The 20,041-nt window shown below is 45.6% G+C and overlaps 1 protein-coding gene across 3 annotated transcripts in view; it reads right to left on the bottom strand.

The window, feature by feature from the left end:
* Positions 1 to 79: 79 nt before the first annotated feature.
* The window catches only part of SEPTIN11 (septin 11), a 63,971-nt gene continuing 44,009 nt past the window's right edge, over positions 80 to 20,041 (bottom strand). For 2 of the 3 annotated variants that reach the window (XM_065686764.1, XM_065686745.1), the window contains exons 4-10: positions 19,619 to 19,805; positions 17,327 to 17,488; positions 15,357 to 15,453; positions 13,489 to 13,657; positions 9,286 to 9,418; positions 8,061 to 8,248; positions 2,539 to 4,210 (exon numbers count right to left, since the gene is read on the bottom strand). In XM_065686764.1, coding sequence (XP_065542836.1) covers positions 4,195 to 4,210; positions 8,061 to 8,248; positions 9,286 to 9,418; positions 13,489 to 13,657; positions 15,357 to 15,453; positions 17,327 to 17,488; positions 19,619 to 19,805 — 952 coding nt within the window. In that variant the 3' untranslated portion in view covers positions 2,539 to 4,194. Of the gene's footprint in view, positions 111 to 2,538; positions 4,211 to 8,060; positions 8,249 to 9,285; positions 9,419 to 13,488; positions 13,658 to 15,356; positions 15,454 to 17,326; positions 17,489 to 19,618; positions 19,806 to 20,041 lie in introns of those variants that run through there. The other variant, XM_065686754.1, reaches the window with a different exon arrangement.

Consider the following 20,041-nt stretch of genomic DNA (forward strand, 5'->3'; position numbering starts at 1 on the left):
CTTCTCCTGGTGAGGGTGCCCGTAGCTGCAGGCTCTTCCAGTGCCCTACTGTCCACTGGGAGGGGGGGGTGTGGGGGCTTTGGCAAGATGACGGTTACATAAAGAAGAAGCTACAGAAAAAGAGAAAAAACAGAAAAGATAAGAAACAGTGGTTCAGAATTGAAATGAAAAAGTGTGAGAGAGGAATGAAAACAAAGAAGGAACAACACTGTAAAGAAAGCCATGAAGGAAAGAGTGCACTGGGGAGGTATCATACAAACCAACTGCACTAAAGAGACACCCGGACATCTCCAAGATACTGGCTGATGTGCAGAACAAGCTGACAACTGCCACAAAAAGCAAGGGACAAACACCAGAACAACCCTACCAAGGCATCTCAAAGGGACGGGATGGGAGCTTGCTGCGAAACCTCGCACTTCCTCAGCCCCTCTTGTCACACCATTACAGAATGGCAACATCAAAACTAAGTCACAAAGGCCACACCAAGACCAAAGCATTTGGGTGAAAACGTATTACCCCTCCCCACTTCAAGTGTTGGCGCTATTTGTACATATAACCTAAAGCACAGACAAGAAATAACTGAACTTATGCTATAAGGTTATTAATCAATTTGTAATTCAAAACCTGAAATATTTTAACATCAAATAAAGTGACAATATCTAACAGATGCATACATATAATTTGCATTAACACTGTATGTAGGTTACACAATTTAGTTACAAACATCGGTTATTTTCAAATAGCAAGATAATAATGTTCTACATCTATAGTTTAAGGCAATCAGGATATTAAAAAAAGTATACAAATACAATATTTCTACTGCTGTTCACAGCTTTATTTCCCATTAATTAAAAAAAACCCTTCATATTTGTACAGTTCCATGCTGAGACGTGCTGGTGAGAGAGCATCATGGGCATCATACACCGCAAATACAACCAGGGTCTGCAGAGAAGACACCACTATGCACTCTTATAACATCTCAGAAGGGCAAATGGCAATTGGATTCAAATGGACAGATGTGATATGATCACACACAAAAAGACATTTCTGTTCTCACCCAGATGGTTTAGGAGAAGCAGAATGAAAGCTACCCGCAAAAACACTGGTCATGTTAAATAAAGACATGCTCAAAGAGAGGCACAGAGATACAAATCTCCTTGACAGGATTTCAAGGTGTTAAAAGCACACACAGGAAGGGACAGGAGTCACAGAGGAGCCCAGGGACCATGCCAGTCATTGCTGGCTCCCCTCCTCAGCAGCACCACACACCACAGGAGATGCAAGGTGATGCATTTAACGACCGTGAACTCAAAGGGTACCTTCTTACTTAGCGTCCTCCTGGAAAAATAACTGTGCAACCCCAGTGAGGTTCTGGGGTTTATTCCATGCCCTGGGAACACCATCATTCCAGGAACACGTTTTAGTGCACTATCCTGCTCCTTTATATTATTCTAAGGTTTGAAATCCACCTTGTCAGGAATAGGCAGCATTATCAGACAGGTATCATCACTGTCTAATGCACATTAAAGGCTGCAGTGCCTCTCAAGCAAGGCTTATGCCCATGGTTCCACCAGCTGGCTTGCTAGCCTCAAGCATGCAGGGAGCCTATAGAGGGTTGCTTTAGGCAGTCAGCAGGAGCTGGATGTTGTGTTCCCTATGGCTTCTTTTCAACATCTCAGCAGAAGCAGATTATTGCAGGAAGTTTAGGAGTAGTTTTAAACATGCCACTTGTAAGTAAGCGGACTTAAAGAACCCATCCAGAAAAACACAGCTGATTTTGTATCAGTAGTGAGGCAGAAAGGGTGAGTCTCTTACTACTGTACTTACATGCAAAGGTGAGAGCACATCCAACTAGATTTGAGTGTATCATTTACTCCATGCAGAATCAGTGGCTACTGTGAAAAAAGGCATAAGAAAAGAAAGAAGTGCAGCAGTAACAAGCTAAACATGGCCCAAGGGTTTAAGGAAGGAAGAAAAATGTCATTAACATCTCCTTTCGCAAGAAAAACAAAACAGTACCTTTAACTTCTGTAAGTTTATGGTTTAGTCCCAGTTTCTCCACAGCAGCTTGTTTTTTTGCTGGAGAAAGAAACTGAATCAAAAGTACATTAATGCACTTGGCCACAGCTTTCTGACAAAAATATATATACATAGCTAGACTCAGCTGATTTCCACTGCTAAACATCCCTTGAAGGGCTGTTAAATGAAGCAGGACAAATAAATGTTAAAATGAAGTTTTCTACTTGGCACAAACCACTGGTAATTAAAAAGAGGACATGCACAGAGACAGCTGAAGCAAAGCACACTGCCACAAGCATTCCATGATGTGCCTGTGATGTGACTGTAAAAAAACCTCAGGCCAAAGCCCCAACTTTTTCTGTGATAACTCAAGATTTTAAGGCTGGGTTTGCCAGAAGTCATAACCACCATTTACTTTTTCCAAACAATCCCCTAGCAAACCTATTTACCTTGACAAAAAGGGCATCATAGACCAGAAGGTCAAAAAACCCCCCACAAACCAACAAACACCTCTCCAAAAAGAGAAAAAGGCTCAACTATTTTATTTCCAGCTTATTTATCTCCAATCAATTTTTGATGTCTGTTCATGATATCGTATTTAGATATGCTCTTCCCCAAGCCAATGTTTAAGCAGTGAGGGTTAAAAAGCAAGACAACCCATCAGCTAGCCTCCGAGCACATTTTCACAATGCAACACTTGAGAAAACGCGGTAATTCTGCCTTCTCCTGTCCCCCAAAGATGCAAAAAATTCCATTCCAGAACCAAGCAAAGAACTGCAAAGAACTGCAAAGAGACTCAGGTGGAAAGAGTTATTATAAGAGTGTACTACAGAAACAGGAGGCTACCTAGCTAGGAGCAGTGGAAATGCTGGGTGTGCATCAGCAGAAGAGAAAGATAATCTCGAAGCCATAAGGTAAGCAGGGCTTGCCACTTCTTGGGAATGAATGGAAAGACTCTGTCCAAAAAGCAACGGCATAGAAAACACACATTAAACAGACCCATTTCCTTATGATTAGTCTCCTTTGCACATTCAAGGGATATGTGAATGGGATGTTGTCCCTGCTGCAGGCAGGCTGGTGGAGAGCATGGGGAATGTGTGTTCAGGCACCCTCGGCTTGTGAACAGCACACAGAATGTGTGTCCAGGCACCATCATTGCCTTGACATGAAATTCTGGATCCCACAGCTTTGCAAATCTGTTTATAAAGACATGCAGGAACCCTTCTGAAGGGTCTATGAGGATGCTGATGCTATGTCCTCTCCCCACCCAGGTATTTGATTCCATAAGGGCTGCTAAGATGGTGCACATGGGAAACCAGGGACTATTTTAAATGAGGTTTCAAAGGTTATGGTCAGACATGGGAAGCAGTAATGAGAAATGGTACTTCTCCCAGGCACCTGCAGCACTGCTGGGCTCCCACTGCAGCATTCAGCGGATAGCTACTACACTGAACTGGAAGGGTGGCTGTAAAAACACACCAGCATATGACAGTAAATCCAAGCCAACTAATATGATCAAGTCAGACAACAAGAACAGGAACTAATCAAAAATATCATGCAAATGTAATGGCATGCAAGGTCAGTTAAACTTTTGTTATCTACACACATTTACTCCCTCCCACTCTCCCAACACCGGGACTCCTGCTGTTCTAACACATAAACTATTGAAGGAATATGGGTTGGACTAGACTCCAGGGCTCAGCCACAGTAGGGACTAGGCTCATACAGCAGTAATTCCCCAAGGTTGGTTTCTGTGGACCCAGGGACCCCTTCAGCACACAGCTGTTGCTACCACGAGCAGGGCAGGCCAGCAGCACTGAGGACCTGATCCAGTCAATGATGTTCATCCGAGCTACTGATGTCCGGCCCTGACTCTCAGCTCAAATTTGGGGCCAAGAATGACTTCCTGCTGCTGGTTTTGATGAGAAAAATACATGGAATCATTACCTTGCCCCTCCACCCCACCCTGAACTTCCAGTTGCATACAGTCCTCTACCCAATCCTTCTTCCTTCTTGTTCCCACTATGTTATTAGATGAGTTAATAGTTATTTATGTTAAATAGTGGGGGGAGGGGGGGGGTAGAAAAAAAAAAAAAAAAAGGCAAGAAAACAGATGGCAGAGACACATTACTGCAAAAGCAGGTGAATGCAGGAACATCCTTGGCTGGACAGGCTTTATGTGAAGCTTGCACTGCAAGTTAAAAAAAAGAACAAAAAACAAAAAAGTTAGCAATAGTAGAACTCAAAATGAAAAAATAATAGAAAAACCAAAACCAAAAACCAAAATCCAAGGAAGCTGGGGGAGCCGACACCAGCAACCCACTCTGGTGGGTGGGCATGCAGATGGATTATGGAATTATAAAGCCCTTCAAGGCTGGGCTCTACTCCAGCCTATGACAAGCAAAAGCAAGAAAAAACCCCAAGGGGGCAGAACTACTGACCGACCAACCACCTCAGTTAGTCAAGGCTATAGCCTGTAACCGCACCATGCTTGGTGTCTTTAAGCTTCAACTTGAGAACGTGCATGGCTGGGGGGTACGGTTGCAGGTGTCTGGTTTGGGTCACTTCACATGGGTGCTGTCGCAGCAGGCTGTGTGCTTAGCCTGTACCCAAACTTGGGTATCTCGCATCTGGGCGGCACGATGTCCCCCAGCACTTCAGCACATCAGCTTTCAGAACCATGTCAGATCCTTCAGACATCAACAAACCCCTCTTTTTACAGAGTGTTTGGCCGTGTAACGTGTGTTACAGCTCTGGGATTGCTTTGGGACTAAGCATGGCCTGTGATGGGCAGACTAGTCACGACGGACTGGAAACAAGTTTTTCATCTTATTTTCACAAGCAGGCTGTAATAAGCAGAAAGAAAGCCCAAACAGATGGTCCCACCTCCTGGGGAGTTGGAGAATGAGCAAGTAACACAACGACACATGTTGAGGCATGCATGTGGCTATCTACCAGACAACAGGCAAGCACCAGAAAACTACTTGCTGGTCCTATTTGGTTTTGCCAAGTCCATTGCCAGGAACCATCTCCAGATCGCTCAGATTCAAAACACAGTCCCTCCCCAAAATTAGAGCAGGGGCTTGATAAGTAATGTTCAGCCCCACATTCAGGGAAGTACTTGAGTATGCTTTATTCTACAGATACACAAGTGTCTGAAGTACATGGATGTGCTGTCCTGAAGACAGCACACCTTCTGTCATCAAGCCAAAGCTGCAACAATTTTAGATAGAAAAACACATAAACTATAGGAATCTGAGAAATGGATTACAAAGAAAAATAATAATTAAAAAGGTATATAAAGACAAGTTGTTCCTACAGGAACAGCCTGGAAATCAAGAGGGCCAAGTTCTCCTTCTTGGAGTTAGGCCAGCAGCAGATTTCACTCCAAGCCTTCCCTCTGGCTTACACAGCAGAAAGGAAAGTTTCTGTTGTCCAAGTTGGAGAAATTGGATCCCACCTTGAGAAAAAAGCATTCCCACGAATTAGTTCTGGGAAGGCTACAAGGATCGTGCATGGCAAGGATCTCCTCTGGCAACTGCACAGGAACCACCACAGTCCATGTCAGCACAGAGAAAGGTTGAAAGCCTTACCTATAGAAACTGCTTTTCATTAGAGTGCAAGGAGAAACTTAAAGCCTTTAGAAAGCCCAAGGTGTGCTACAAGGCAGAAGCATCAGCATTTCCCTCTAAAGCCACCATTAGTAACTCAGACACTACAGAACACTCGAAGCGGTTACAGCACCTGGTGTGGAGTGACACTGAAAAGACACTAAAACACGTGCACGTTCCTCATGACTGGATTTCTGTGAATGCATCAGCAAAGCAGAAACTTTGTTTGTCATGGCTGCTAGAAACATCTGTATATCACACCCACAAGACTGCGCATGTGCCAGCCAACTACAGAGAACCAAGTAATAGCTAACACTGCCTACCAAAAGTCACAAACCTCACAGAACTCCCCAGGCCGTTATATACTGCACTGGTCTATATCTGTATCTATAGCTAAGAGGTGAAAAAAAATGAGCACAGAGTTATTAAAAATGTTAAGCTACCAACTCTGTGCAAGAGGTAAGAAAAAGGGCCTTCAAAATTTTCTATTCTTTTTAGGAAAGAGGTCACCATGTCTGAATTCTCATGCGAGACAAGACTGGTGTTCCAGCCTATCCTGTTTACAGGCATCCTAGCAGAATGGTTTCAGCATGCTTGGACGTTAGCTGCCAACACCGTTCCTACAGCTCAGCATGATCAGTTTGTCATGATTACTTTACCCAAGCAGAGCATGCAGCACACAAGCACTCTCTGTATTTCAGCGGGTGCCCAAGGCTGGGCTCTCAATTCGCATAAAGCAGCAGGGCTCCATAGGAGCTACATCAATTTGTAACAGCTGAGGAACCAGCCCTAGGCCCCTCCCCACCTACCCTGGGGCAAGCAACAAATGGTGGGCACCGACTCAGCAGCAGAGACAGGGGACACGCAGTGAGCATCAGCGTTACTTCCCAAAGTACAAAAATAGACTCATATATGCAACACAACAGAATCTCATAGGCTCAGGCTGGAAGACAGCTCAGACCTGGCTTAAGTTCCCAGGTTAGCAAGGGAGACACAAGTGTCAATACCACATCCCTGCTAGCATTTTGGTTCTTTCAACAGTGACAGCTTCATGTTAATAGGGTAGGTTACTCTGCCAGTCTGTTAAGGAATGTACCCCTTCACTACCTGCTATTAAGAGAAGCTTGGAACTGTCATTTTTATGTGTGGGTTAAAGAAGCCTTTCCCAGTGAGATTTGCGGCATCACCATCTCCACAGCTTTCCCCAGTGCTGCTATCAGCTAGTGCTGTTATCACAGGTGACCCAGAAAGGACTTGCATAAGTGTTCCCTTACTCAGGAGGGAAAAAGCAAATGGAAACTGTGACAGGAGGCCTCAAAACAGACCTCTGTTGCAGTAACCTCTCTTGCTGTGCTAGACTTCACCACTGCAACATCTGTCTGGCTTCACTGTACATACCACATCAAAGTGGAGCTTGTGTTCTGGTTCTTAAAAGTACAGTGAAGTAACCTGTATCATGTAGTAAGTAGGGGTCTTTTGCACTGATGGCAAGGTCAAGATAGCCATCTCCATGCAGAGGCTGCCAGAAGTAGGTAACGTCAATTCAGATTAATCTAGAGCTCAAGGTTTTCAGCAGAGCTTTGCAGGAACTGAGCAGAAGTCAATGGCAATGTTCCTCCAGTTTCAGTGGAAGCGGAGTTAGGTCCAAACCGAGCACAGCTGAAAATCCTGCCTCTGAATACTGACCACGGGACTGGCTCTGACCACAGATACACCTGGTGCCTACTAAGTTGCTGGAATCTCAGAGTATTGGAGGGTATACGATTATATTCCTAGCATACAAATATAAAACAGTAGAAGACAGTGCCACTATCTTTACTAAAAAGTATGGCTTTCTTAGCTTATTATGTCAACTTGATACAACCACAAATGCCATTTACCTGCAAATATGGTACCATAGTTGTTTGTTTTTAAAAAAACCCCACAAAATCAAACCTTCTTGTTTTTAAAGCAAGTTCCCAAGTATCCACTTTTGGCATTAAGATTTCCCATGTGAAAATACCATGGTGGTTTTGGTTTCTAATCTACTTCTATTTACAATTAGAACCTTAAAGAATAAGACCTGGAGGCTACTCTTAGGTGAAACAAAGGACAGGGAGAGACCCCCTTAATAATTTTGGCTCAGGAGGATAAATCTGAGTCCAGAACATCCCAGAGCTGGACAGATCTCAGGTCAAACCTCCACCATCCGATTGCTCTCCCATACCAGTCAGACTGACATAAAATCTGAAGGTACTCTTCTAGAGAAAAATTAAGATCATGTCCCTGGCCCACCCTTTAGAAAAAAATACTTTATTTCATCAGGCTGATCAAAGCCCAGGTTCCAGTCTGGTAATGGGGAAAAGCAAATACAGACATGCACCAAGAAATGAAAAACAACCTCCCAAATGGTAACAAACCCTACAAAGGATGTGGGTGACATCCGCTTACTTTTTCTTGTCCTTGTCTTTCTTGGTTTGTTGAGAACCTGCCTGCTGAGCCTGTGACTGTAATAGCTGAGCTGCTGCCTTCTTCTTTTGAAAGTTGTTCAGCTCTTCCTCAAGTTCCTTCTTTTTGTCTTCCACTTTTTTCTTCTCTTCTTGGTGAGTCCTCTTTAGATGGTCAAACTTTTCATGAAGCTGTCAGGACAGAGACAATGAGAATTGGACAGGAAGAGAAGAATGTTTCACCTTAGTTACTGGTAATGCCTGAAGTAGTTTCACTGCCTCTGAGGCCTCCCTGCATTAATAACAAGTCACTGTCCTGTCCCAAGCATGCCTGACTTTGTGAGAAAAGCCCTGCAGTTACACACTTGCACACATGAATGGCAGGAATTTCAGCTACCGTAGGAATACGACAGATCAGGAATATGGTGGTGACATCCCATGTCCCATCCCTCATTACTTTGTATCTAACAGATGCTCTCATGATCAAGCAAAGCAAGAAAACATGGCCATTCAGGGTCTTCTCTGGGGCTCTTTACCTCTGTACAAGTACACGCTCCTCCATGAGGCCCAAAAACCAGTGCCTTCCGCTAGCAGGGTATCTACATTTTCTCTGTCCCATGGTAACCATGCTGACCTACACACACTGAGCAAGCCATCATAGAGCAGCTCTCAAAGAACTCTGTCACCTCCCTCAACTATGCTGAGTGGGACTTAGACCCTATGGGAAGTCCTTTTCTACTTACTGGAAGTCTCCAGAAAGGTGTGACTACTAAAGGGCAGCGCAGGCTGTACCACAGCTAAAGATCCACCGCAAATCAGCATCACTGAGCAGCAAATATTCTCTCCTTTGGGTGGGACTGAAGAGGTGAGGGAGCAGAGAAGACTCCCACATTTCTGCAGGGCATACAGCCGCTGCCACTGCCACTCTACAGCACTTCCCACTCACTCCATGGTACGTATCCTCCTCCAGATGCCAAAACCCAGGAAATACTCCTGCTCCATTTTACAGGCACAGAAGAGCATCAGAGGACTTGTGTGATGGGGTCACACCACCAGTCCATGGCAGGACTGGGAAGCAAGTTCACATCTGCTTCTTGGGACTGTTTATGCACAGCAAGCACCTTTGCAGGCTTCATGCTGGAATCTGGATCCTCACTTTCTCAGGGCTCTCTTGAGAAAGCCCCAGCCTAAACCCTCACACACAGCCCCACAAATTATAACATACTCACATCTTTCTCTGCTTCCTTCAACTCTGCTTCCTTCTCCTTCACTCGCATGACAAACATCTGCCTCATTTCATCCTCCTTCTTCTGGAGTTCGCCCAGGAATTCGTTCCTCTTTGCTTCATAAGTCTCTTGGAGACTATTAAAAACACAGGAAAAACAAATAGTCAGAGCTGTGTTTCAAGCAGAGTCAGGAGTTTCCAGTCTTTTGTGATCTTACCACATTGCCTTGTAACAAAACATCATCAGAAGTCCCTGACTACAAAAGAGGCACGATCACCTCCACCAAAACCAGTGCTAGCTTGCTAGGTGGCAGCAGTGGGAGATAAATTGGCAAGGAAAAAAACAGTACACAGTTCAGGATCCTGCATATCACTTAGCAGGGATGATGACTGTCATTAAAAATAGACAAACACTACATAAGCAGTCCCTGATACTTCCATGGCCTGTGATCTTTTTAAGTCACACCTTCTCAGTTCTCCCACTGTTTGTCCCTAATTTTGTCATTTGAAGTGCAAGATGTGTGGAAGAGACACACGCATATCAGAGTGTGAAATCTGGCTTTACATAGTTCATTAAGCACAACACAGCAAACTCATGTTCACTACTCATTGCTAATGGATTCATATCAGGGGCTTTATTTAGATCAAGCCATGCTGGAAGACCTCTCTTTCTCCTTGAGCTGTCAAAGGAGGAAAAAATCAAGCCTTTGTGACTGAGCTGCAGCATTCCTCCTCCAAATAACCATGTTACTGAATTCCTTCATTCCTTTATTCCCCCTCTACTTCTTGGCATTCCTTTCTTTCCTCAGCAAAGATCTGGGACACAAAATATGTTGTCCGCACACCTCTGAGATTTTCAGAGCCTCTTAGGAACTCTGGACACCACATTCCTCTTCATTTTATTCCTTAAATGGATTTGGCTATTTCCTCCATAATAACAGTGTGGGAATGACAACTATTTCCCCCAAGATGCTTTTTTGAAAATGCATTTTTTAAGGGAAAACTCCACTGATATCACACAGATACACTGCATTTCTGCACCTTTCGTTAAGGAACACCTTAACCAAACTTGACAGATGAAACTCTTTTAACACTGCTAACTGACATGCATTTCAGTTAGAACAGGGCAAGATGGATCTCTGGATTCTGAACTAAATCAAGAAGCACAACATTCACGGCAGACAGAGATGAGGATACTTGAATCCAAAGATCTCTAAATTTTAGTCTTGGATTTAATCCTCTCACTGTGGACACTGAAACTTAAATTCATAAACCCTTCTGAAAGGTCTGGCTCGAGCCCAGGAATACCCTGAGGGCAGATTAACCTTGAATGCTCAGTGAGCAAAAACTGAATCTGTAATTAGTGACACACTATACTAGGGAGCAGCAGAGCCTTTCAGACGGAAACGGAAAACTCCACACGCTGCTCATCGTATCCTGTATTGCACGCAATATCTTGCAAAGCGCATTTCCAAAAACACAATGCCAGCTGATGGGCAAGCAGGAAAAGGCTGGCAGGAATGACGGTGCCAGGGTTTTGCTGTTAAATTTTCCCAGGTTCAATGCTAAACCTGGGTTAAAGCTTCTAAAATTCAGCTCTAACCTAAAGCCAGCAAGCTTAATTTTCTACTGAAGTGACTCTGACTTCCAGACAAACAAAGTTCATGGAGAAACCGGCCTGGCAGCTCCAGGCTGCATCTGATAAGAGCACTTAGAGCCCTAAGGAATAACAGTCCAAAGTGACTGGGATCCCTGCAGCTTCTCCCAAAGACGACCAGGGAATTTGGTTTTTAAGTACACAACCACATGAACCTAGATTACAGGAGTAACTTGATTCCCCAACACACCCACACACACTGGATGATGCCCTCACAAATAACATTCTTTACCAAAAAGAAGTGTTCTGAGAAAACTAACCAGAGCAGCAGAGAAACCAGCACACACAGCGGACCCGTTTCACAGAGCAGATGTCTATGGGGGCATTGGTGCTCCCTCCTCACCTCTTGCAGCTTGGACAAGTGTTGACGTCCTGCCAGCAACGCCACCCTCCCTTTTTCACACCTCGCACAAACATCTAGACAGCACCAGTGGTTTGCTGGGGTCTTTTGCCCTGCTCACCCTGAGATTCACAAAAGGCTCCCAGCTCCTGGCTGTTGCAAACTGGCTGAAGAGTGTCGGTCCCTGTGGCTCCCAGGGCCCATTCCGAGGGGACAGGCATCCTTTGATCACTGGTCTCACAAGGAAGATCAGAAAGAACCAAACCTCCTGTTTTCCTCATTTCAGATATACATCAGCCTCGTCCAGACAGCTTGGGATCACGGATTTTGTTTGTTTATTGGAGGAAGAGGCACCCAGAGCAAACTGTTCTCAATCTGCACGTACCAGATGGAGAAATTCTGTACATTTTAATTTCCTTTCTACTTATAGCTTGGTTAAAAGAGGCCTCGTGTACAGGAAGCAATGGAAATTCCTCAGATTCCTCAAAGGGAAGGGCTGAGCCCATCTTAAGCCATTGCTCTCCAGAAAGGATATCCAATAAAGCCTCACACTTGGGCTTTAGTAACAGAACTGGCCTTGACTGATTCCAGCAAAGTTTTTGTGCTGCAAAAGAAATGCAGCTGCATAAACTCGGCAAGTCAAATTCTGAACTGATGCAAACTCTGTGTTGTAGTGCAGACCTTGCTCAGCTCACCACGGAGTACTGTTTCCCAGAAACATGAACACAAGGCCCCCACTCTGCTTCTGCTCTGAAGCCAGCTAGCTTTCTCCTGTTGAGGATCAGAGATGAACCATGTCTGTGGTTACCTGTGGAAGCCAGTAGCATGGCTGCTGTCTCAGGGATTAGCACACCAATTTCTGACATGTATGTGTTATGGGGATAAATCCACACTGATAAATTTAATTAATTCTGAATGCCTTCTCCTGGAGCAGAAAAGAGTGTGGAATGTTGCTAAGGCAGTGGGCTCAACTATTGGGGAAAAGCTGGGGAGGAATGGGAAGCAGGAAATTAAAGGAGAAAACAAACACTCCCTCCCAAATTCCCACACAGCTGTTGTCCTTAGCTAATGGCTTGGGCTTCAGACCAATAAAGCTGACAGCACAAACTGTGCATTTAGTAATAAGCCAAACCTTGAGAATGAGACCATGGCACCCTCTTCACAGCGCACCTCGGACCAGCTACAAAAAGCTCTAGGAGGGTCAACAAGAACATTTATCCCAGGATATCCCCCTTGGTAACTAGTTATACCTCAACATGTGATGCTTTCATCTTCACATAGACATAGCTGCACTTTTCAAGCCCAGCAATGGCCCTGACTTGCAGAAGAGCAAGCTGGCTGCAAAACACAATTGAGTCTGCAGGGTAAGAAAGGGGCACTAATGTATCCCCCTGACCATCTCAAAACCTGCCCTGCATAGGCAAAAGGTGTCATGATGAATTTCTGAAGTCATTAACAAAGTCACTAGGCAACAGATTAACCCACGTCTCCATGAAGCTCATAGTACTACCAGTAGGAAGATGAACATAAGCTTCACTGCAGACTGGACAGTTCACAGGTTTCAGGAAAGCCGGGGGTGGGTAGAGGGAAGAAAAAAACCAAACAAAAATCGATTTCCCAACCCCAAATACAGGAATCTCCCAGCTTGAAAAAACGACAAGTCAACAATGTGAACAGCTCTCCACAAGGAGTGACAGGAGGAACATTTAGATATCAATCCTTTCAACACTTTCAGTACTGGCTGACAGATAACAGGTAAGAGGGAGACTGAAAGGCAAGCACTTGTTAAGAAACACTATCAGGAAACTGACACAGTTTCAGCAGCAGGGTGCAGGCAGATCCATGGACGTATGCTTCTTCCTCCTAAACTCTCCAGGCTGATCTCAAGTAGGTCATATGCCCCCCTCAAAACACATCACCTTCCATACCCTGGTGACATTCTGCAGGCTCTAGAAAGCCTGTATAGCCTCGCTGCAGAGAGTTAAGGCAAGAATTGGCTTTCTCAGACACCCAAGCTTTTCCCATGCTTCTGTACAAATTCTAAGCCCTCAGGGCAAGACTGCATTGCACAAAGGTCTCCTCTCCAACCGCACCTTAGATCTCAGCTGCTCTAAGTGACCATGGGTATTCCCTCCCTGCTTCTTGCAAACATCCACAACCCCAAAACTTCCAGTCTCTGGTTGTACAAGGCCTGAGTTATGCTTTCCTACCTGAAAGGCTTGCTGTCCGGATCTGTGTCCTTGAACCCCATCTCCTCAAGCTTGCAGCGCCTGTAGAGCTCATAGTGTCGGGTGTGTGTCTGCTCTCTCAAGTCCTCCATGTTCACTCGGATCAGCATTTCCCGCAGCTTCACAAAGTCACAGTGATTTTCATTTTCAACTGCAAAAAAGACAGAGAAGTTAAACCCAGGAGCCACGTCCCCCCTCCTTTCCCTGGACCTGGAGCTCCAGTTGAGCAAGGCTGATTGGTACAAAAGGAGAACCCCAAGTCAGCTTGCACCAAAATGCCTCACCGAACTGGGATGAAACCATCCCATGCCAACACATGAGCACCAGTCCAAGGCTTTTCACTGGATTTGCAAGATCTCTGTGTTTCCCTTCGTATCAGAGCTTCCATCTCTCCACGCATTTCTGCGCCAACAAGGGGACAATCCATTTGCACACAGGATTTCAGTTCTCACTCAAATCCACTCTAAATCCACTTCACCAATGGAGGCCCGGACAGGCAATGAAGTCTGTTTGCAGCAGTGATGAAAGGAAAGGTTATGAGAAGACCCATCAGAGACGCTGTACCCTTTCCATGCCAGCAAACCTTACAGAGGAGCCCTGTACCCCTGCTCCTGGCACTGAAGAGAAGCAGCACACAGCGTAAATCATGGCTTTACATAGCAACTTCTATGCGAAGTAGAGTCGGGCATGCCACTCTCAGCCCTTGGGTGACAGCAAGCTGGCCAGCCCACAAAAGGCCTGCAGCCAGAGTGCAAGCAAACAGATTGGGTCTGCTTAAATACTGCAGCTGCACGCATCTCTGCTGCTAACAGACCAGTCTGCAGCACACCTCCAGGGACCGAGTGAAGCGCTCCAGCTGCTCCCCTTTGGACTACAGCATCTGTCTCTGGAAAGTGGCCGTTCAGGGCTGGATCTTCAAAGTCTCCCTGGTACCCAACTAAATTTCTTGAACTATCTGGTTCTAGCTTCCTGGGAACAGCAAGAACCCAGCACGATACATGTCTAGTCCAAGACCTGCCAAGCATATCAACTTCCTTCCTAATTGTGATTATTCCCAGTATTATCCTCTGGTGTACACAGCTGAAGACAGCAAGTCTGAGGCTGCTTCAGGGTCAGCTTGTATGACTGAGAAAAAACTTGGTGAGTTTTGCAGAACTGGCCTGTGGCTGTTCCCCTGCAGCTTGCTGGGCCATCCTCCAGCTGGACACACAGCTGAAGCCACAAGCTGACCACTACCAGCTCAACCCTGTACTCCTCAGCACTGGTTGGGAAAGCAAACATCAGCCCTGTCTTTGGCAGCATCAGTACAGCCTGGACTTCAAAGGCTGCCCAAGCCAAACTGCTCTCCAACAAAATGGAGCTTTTGGTTGACTTCAGGGGGGTTGCATACTTCAGCTGCACATCTACATCAAGGATACCAGGACAAGACATACCAAGCAGCCAGTGCAGTCAGCAGGGCACCTGCTGACCTCCCTGGAAAATCCCTAACCACATTTTCATTCAGGCTTGGGAGCAAGGTCCAAACCACTCGGCTGCCCCAGCCTTCCCTTTGCTCACACATCTCTGCTGCCAGAAAAGCATAAGGAACAGAAAATGGCAAGTTTTCACTTTTCAAGCTAGTCATTTAACATCTCCCAAAACTGATCGCTAGGTTGACGTCACCACCCCGCCACCAAACCCCCTTCATGTCTAGATCTAGGTTGCAAAGCTCTGATTTTAAGGAGAATTCTTAAGGGCTGTGATCTTCCTTTCTCAAGACAGATTTTGATAAGGACCATGCAGAGATCAATGCACCTTTCATCAGAATGAGACAGGATGACAAGGTCTTATTCATGCTTTTGGTAACATACCCTGCACAACACCCCAGGGGTACTGCCTGGCTTTTGCCATCTTATTGCCGATCTTCACTTCTTCAGTGCTGCCAACTACAGCAAAAGGAAGGTGGACCTATAAAAGGAAAGGGACAATGAGGTTAGGGATTTCCTTTGTTGCCTTGCCAAGGATTGTATCTGAAGAAAGCTGTTTACTGTGGCAGCTGTGCCAGATTTAAGCTGCTTAAACGCCTTTGCTATTCATCTGGTGCTTTAGAAAGAGCAACAGGACAACTGGGATGAGAAACCTGACCAGACTTAAAGTCCAAAATCCTGAAGTCCTAAAAATAAGAGATGTACACAATTTTCATGTAATTACAAAGCACAACTGTCTTAAGCACAGAAGGCAGCTTACAAACTGGAACTGAATTTGAGCGCTGGAATTGAAATTGAGTTATTATTTGGAAAAAATAACTGTTTTACAATAAAAGAACAAAATGAAACACATCCTCCCAAGAAAGGTAGGCTAAAAATTCAGGGTGGTTCTGCTGCTAGAAATAGCTGCTAGTGCTTCCTCCTAAAGAAGGCAAAGCTGCGAGAAAGGGGAAGAGAGGAGGCGACCCAGCCCTGGGCTGACACATCTGAGTCATGGATCTCTGCACGCTCCCAGTCTCTCCAGGGGTGTGGTGGTGACAATCTGGGATCTGCTCCCAGCAGCCTGGCTGCTGCCAGCAGGGAACTCTCATCTGCAACCAGTCCACACCCAGGGTGCTCTCCCTGCATCCAAAAGGGCTGAGACTGGGTGCTTTGCTGGCCAAGCCATGGTCACAGGCTGGGCGGGGAAAGGAAGGAGCCAAGTGACAGAGGAGACATGATTAACTGCAAAGGAGTTTCAATGCAGCCAGGCGGCACCAGAGGAAGGCAAAAGACATGGTGCACCCTGGCACAGTCACATCTTCTCTGCCAGCTGCTCCCTGCTGAGAACACAACACAGGCAGGGAAAAGAGGCAATACAAAGGCTTGGAGAGGGTCTCATATCCAGCTGGATGTGCCAAGTGCCCATCTACATGCAGTTGTGCAAGGAAAAAAAACCAAAGTCACAAAAGCCGCGAAGTCACACGGAAATGTCTTGATCTTAATGCCTCCATTCCCTGTAAAAACATGGTTAATTAAACCCGGTGCTTGCACTTGCTTTAGAATTGGCACTCATCTTGGGTGTTATGCACCCTACTAAAGCCACCCAAGTGCCCTATAAGCACCGCTGGGATAGACATCACTGACAGAAACCCTGAGCTCAGGCTCTTCTCCTTGCACTCTGAGTTGGGCCCATGGGAAACAGTTGTTTCCCCTCTGTAAACTCCACTAAAACGATCTTACCCTAGCCCTGTTTGCCCTCAAATCCCACACCTACTGCTAGAGCAAAGGAGGGGAGGTGAACACAAGAGCGCTTATACTGATGGCCAGTGGCCCTGCCAGAGCTGGAACATCACTGATGGTGCCCCCACTCTCACCGGAAAGCGAAACAAAGGCAGAAGTGAATCACCCCCCATTACGCAACAAGTGGTGGTTTGGGACAGGAAACCCAAACCCCAGCCCTTTGCCCTGACCGTGCCGGGGCCCTGCCTCCCATCCTCTTCCTTTCCCAAGACGGGAATACTACAACAGGGGAAGGATGTGAAAAAATGCTCAGAGGAGAATCATTTGTCAGACAATGAAGCATAGCAGGCCAGGAAGCCCACATGTGACAGGTATCTCCAGCTCTGAAAGCCTTCTGGCCAGCCTGGTCTTTGTGCTTAGACTGCAGTTTTAAAGCCAAAAGAAACACGTTCAATGTGCCCTACCATCAAGGATGGGACCACACAAACCAAGGCAAGCAAAAGCGTGAGGCTTCTCTGCCCATACCAAGGGGTTGGAACTAGATGAGTGCTACTGCTGAACGCAGGACAAAGTCCTTTTCAACCCAAACCATTCTGTGATTCTACGACCCCCTCTCCCCCCAAGAAACATACACTCATCGTTGCATTTATCTCAGCCACTGTCTCTTCATCCGTCGGGAACTGGTAGATCTGGACACCGTTACTGACCAGCTCGCTCATGATTTTACTCTTGAACTTGTGCAACTCATTTTTTGCAATGGTGTCTGCCTTGGCAATGATGGGGATGATGTTCACCTGCAAGACAATGACAGCACCTTCACATACAGGCCTGCACACATTGCATCACCAGGAATGCAGGTATCCTGCATCAACAGTCCTCTGAGGGCCATCAATCACTGTCCCCCCAGCAGAAGATCTTCCCTGGGGCTGCTACTGACAGCACCACTGCGTTAGACAGGATTTTTCAGGCAGCTGTGATGATGGCCTTAAAAAGAAGTCGAATGTAATCTGGCAATATGCTGTTTCCTGTCCTGTTGTATTCCCCTCCTCTTCCAAATTAGCTGGACAGGAAATGCTGCCAAAGATTATTACAAGCTGTTCCAAAAAAAAGAGAGAAAAAAAAAAAAAAAAACAAAGAAGGAAATTGCCATCTCGGCACTTCTCTTCCACACCACAGCAGACTGTACTACTGCAAGAGACAAACTCAGACAACAGCCTCTCGCAGGTGTTTGTGTATCAGGGACACCCAGGTGGGCAGCAGTGCTGGTGTTCCCCTTCTGGAGATGGAAGCAGATGGCCCACATCCAACCACACAACATACAGAGTGGGTGATGGCAGGAATACAGGCACTATTCCTCCACCAGCACACCCTCACATGCTCCCAGACACAGCTGTACTATGGGAGGAGGGTTCATTTCTCCTTGCACAGCTCTAAGACAATCATCCAAAGGAATGCCATGATGGGATTAATACAGAAATGGAAGGTAAGGTCCTGACTCTTCCCTAGGCAGGCTGTTGGCAACACTGGCAGCAGGATACCTCTAGGAGCCAAGAGGAGATAACATGGTACCCCCAGTGTAGCTGAATGGCTCGATGCACAGCGAGCACCACACAAGCATCTGCTTTGTATGGAGAACGCAAGAATGCATTAGGACAAGGAATCCAGCTTGCTTTCCCTTCCTGCTCCCTCAAAATGGTGTATTTCTGCTCTAGATCTTGCAGGGCTTGCTTTTCCTTGCAACAGCAGACTGAACTGGTACTGAGGAAGATGCTGATATTGACCTTTACGAAGGGATTTTAACTACACAGTACCTGAAAATCCTCATATGCTTCATCACTTAGTTCTGTTTGGAGGGTGGCCTGGAGTTATTAAAGCCCCCTTTGCCAAAAGATAAAACATGAATGCCAATTAGCTTGCTTTGGGTAAATCTCCATAACCGTGTTTTAAGTTGCATAGGGCAGGGATTCTTCTCCATCACTGCACTAAACCCAGTTGATAGGCCACTCCAGGAAATAAAGAACCATTGTCACCATTCGTCTTCTGCTGAATCAGGATCAAATGAACCAAAGGTGCAAGATGGACTAATTTAAATTGCTTAAACATGATGTCAAGAAGCACAGGGAAATCTCAGTTTAAATACTCAGGTTTTCCATTTCTACCTCAGTTATTTTCCCTATATGAAAAGAGATTAAATATCTTTTCTTTAAATACAACCCCATGGCTGAAATCAAGCTCAGTTCTCGTTCTTGCTAGTCATAAGGGCAACTGAAAAAACATGTGCCAAGTAATGTATTTGTTCAGATTCTTCCTGTTTATCACATTATGGTTAGAACAACACAACATTTGCCATGAAATATCAAATCCCTGTTCGTGTCTAGCTGAATGCAGTCAGAGCACCCAGACACAGCATTTTGATTTGGTTTTCATTGATTAGTAAGACGACCTGAAGTGGTTTATATGTACTTATCTCATATACACTTACCAAATCAGGTTTTGTACAACAGCCTAATTGATTTGTTGGACAAAGTGAAACAGAGATGGCAACCACATCTTTGAGTGCTAGAACTAGCAGAGTTCAATTTGAACCTCTCGTTTTTAGTTACGCATTTAGGGAGGAAAACACACTTTTCTCTCTTTTTCAACAGCCAACTGAGCTTCTGCTTGTGAGCTGGGGAGCAAGCGGCCATGTTTCCCAACCCAAGATGGGAGTGGAAGAGACTTAAAAAATCTCTGCAGCATACAGATCAGTGAGTAATGATTCATTTTAGCAGCTAGCCCAAGATAAAGTTTTCATACAGCACCTCTGCAATTCCCCACTGCTAAAAACCGACAGCACTCTTCTAAACAGGTTTAACTAAGCCTGTGGCAAGACCACAGAAGCACTAGCAGGGCCACACAAAGGTTGTAACACAGGCAACAAGTACCTTACTGTCGAGCTTCTTCATGGTGACCAAGTCTAGGGACTTCAGTGAGTGTCCAGTTGGTGCAATGAAATACAGGCAGGCGTGAATTCTGGTGTCATGGTAATTGAACAGGGATCGCTTGATCTTCAGCTCTTCTTGCAAGTAGGCTTCAAACTGCGCATCAATATATTCTACTATAGGCTTGTAGCTGAAGAGAGAGAACACGGCACAGAGAAAACCAGGGCATTCACTGGTAGGATGACACAGGTCACTGCTGGACACTTCATGATGGAAGCTTCATGGGTGCCCGGTACATTATAGGACAAGTGCTGTTCTCACAACCCTCCCCACTCAACCTACAATCTCTCCTTAGCAAGTGTGTGCTCCCACTCAGTGCACAGGGAGCATCTTGTGGACCTATTAGCAAGATAAAGTGGCAGAGAC

This window comes from Lathamus discolor, chromosome 1 (assembly GCF_037157495.1).
Source record: "Lathamus discolor isolate bLatDis1 chromosome 1, bLatDis1.hap1, whole genome shotgun sequence".
Taxonomy (NCBI): domain Eukaryota; kingdom Metazoa; phylum Chordata; class Aves; order Psittaciformes; family Psittacidae; genus Lathamus; species Lathamus discolor.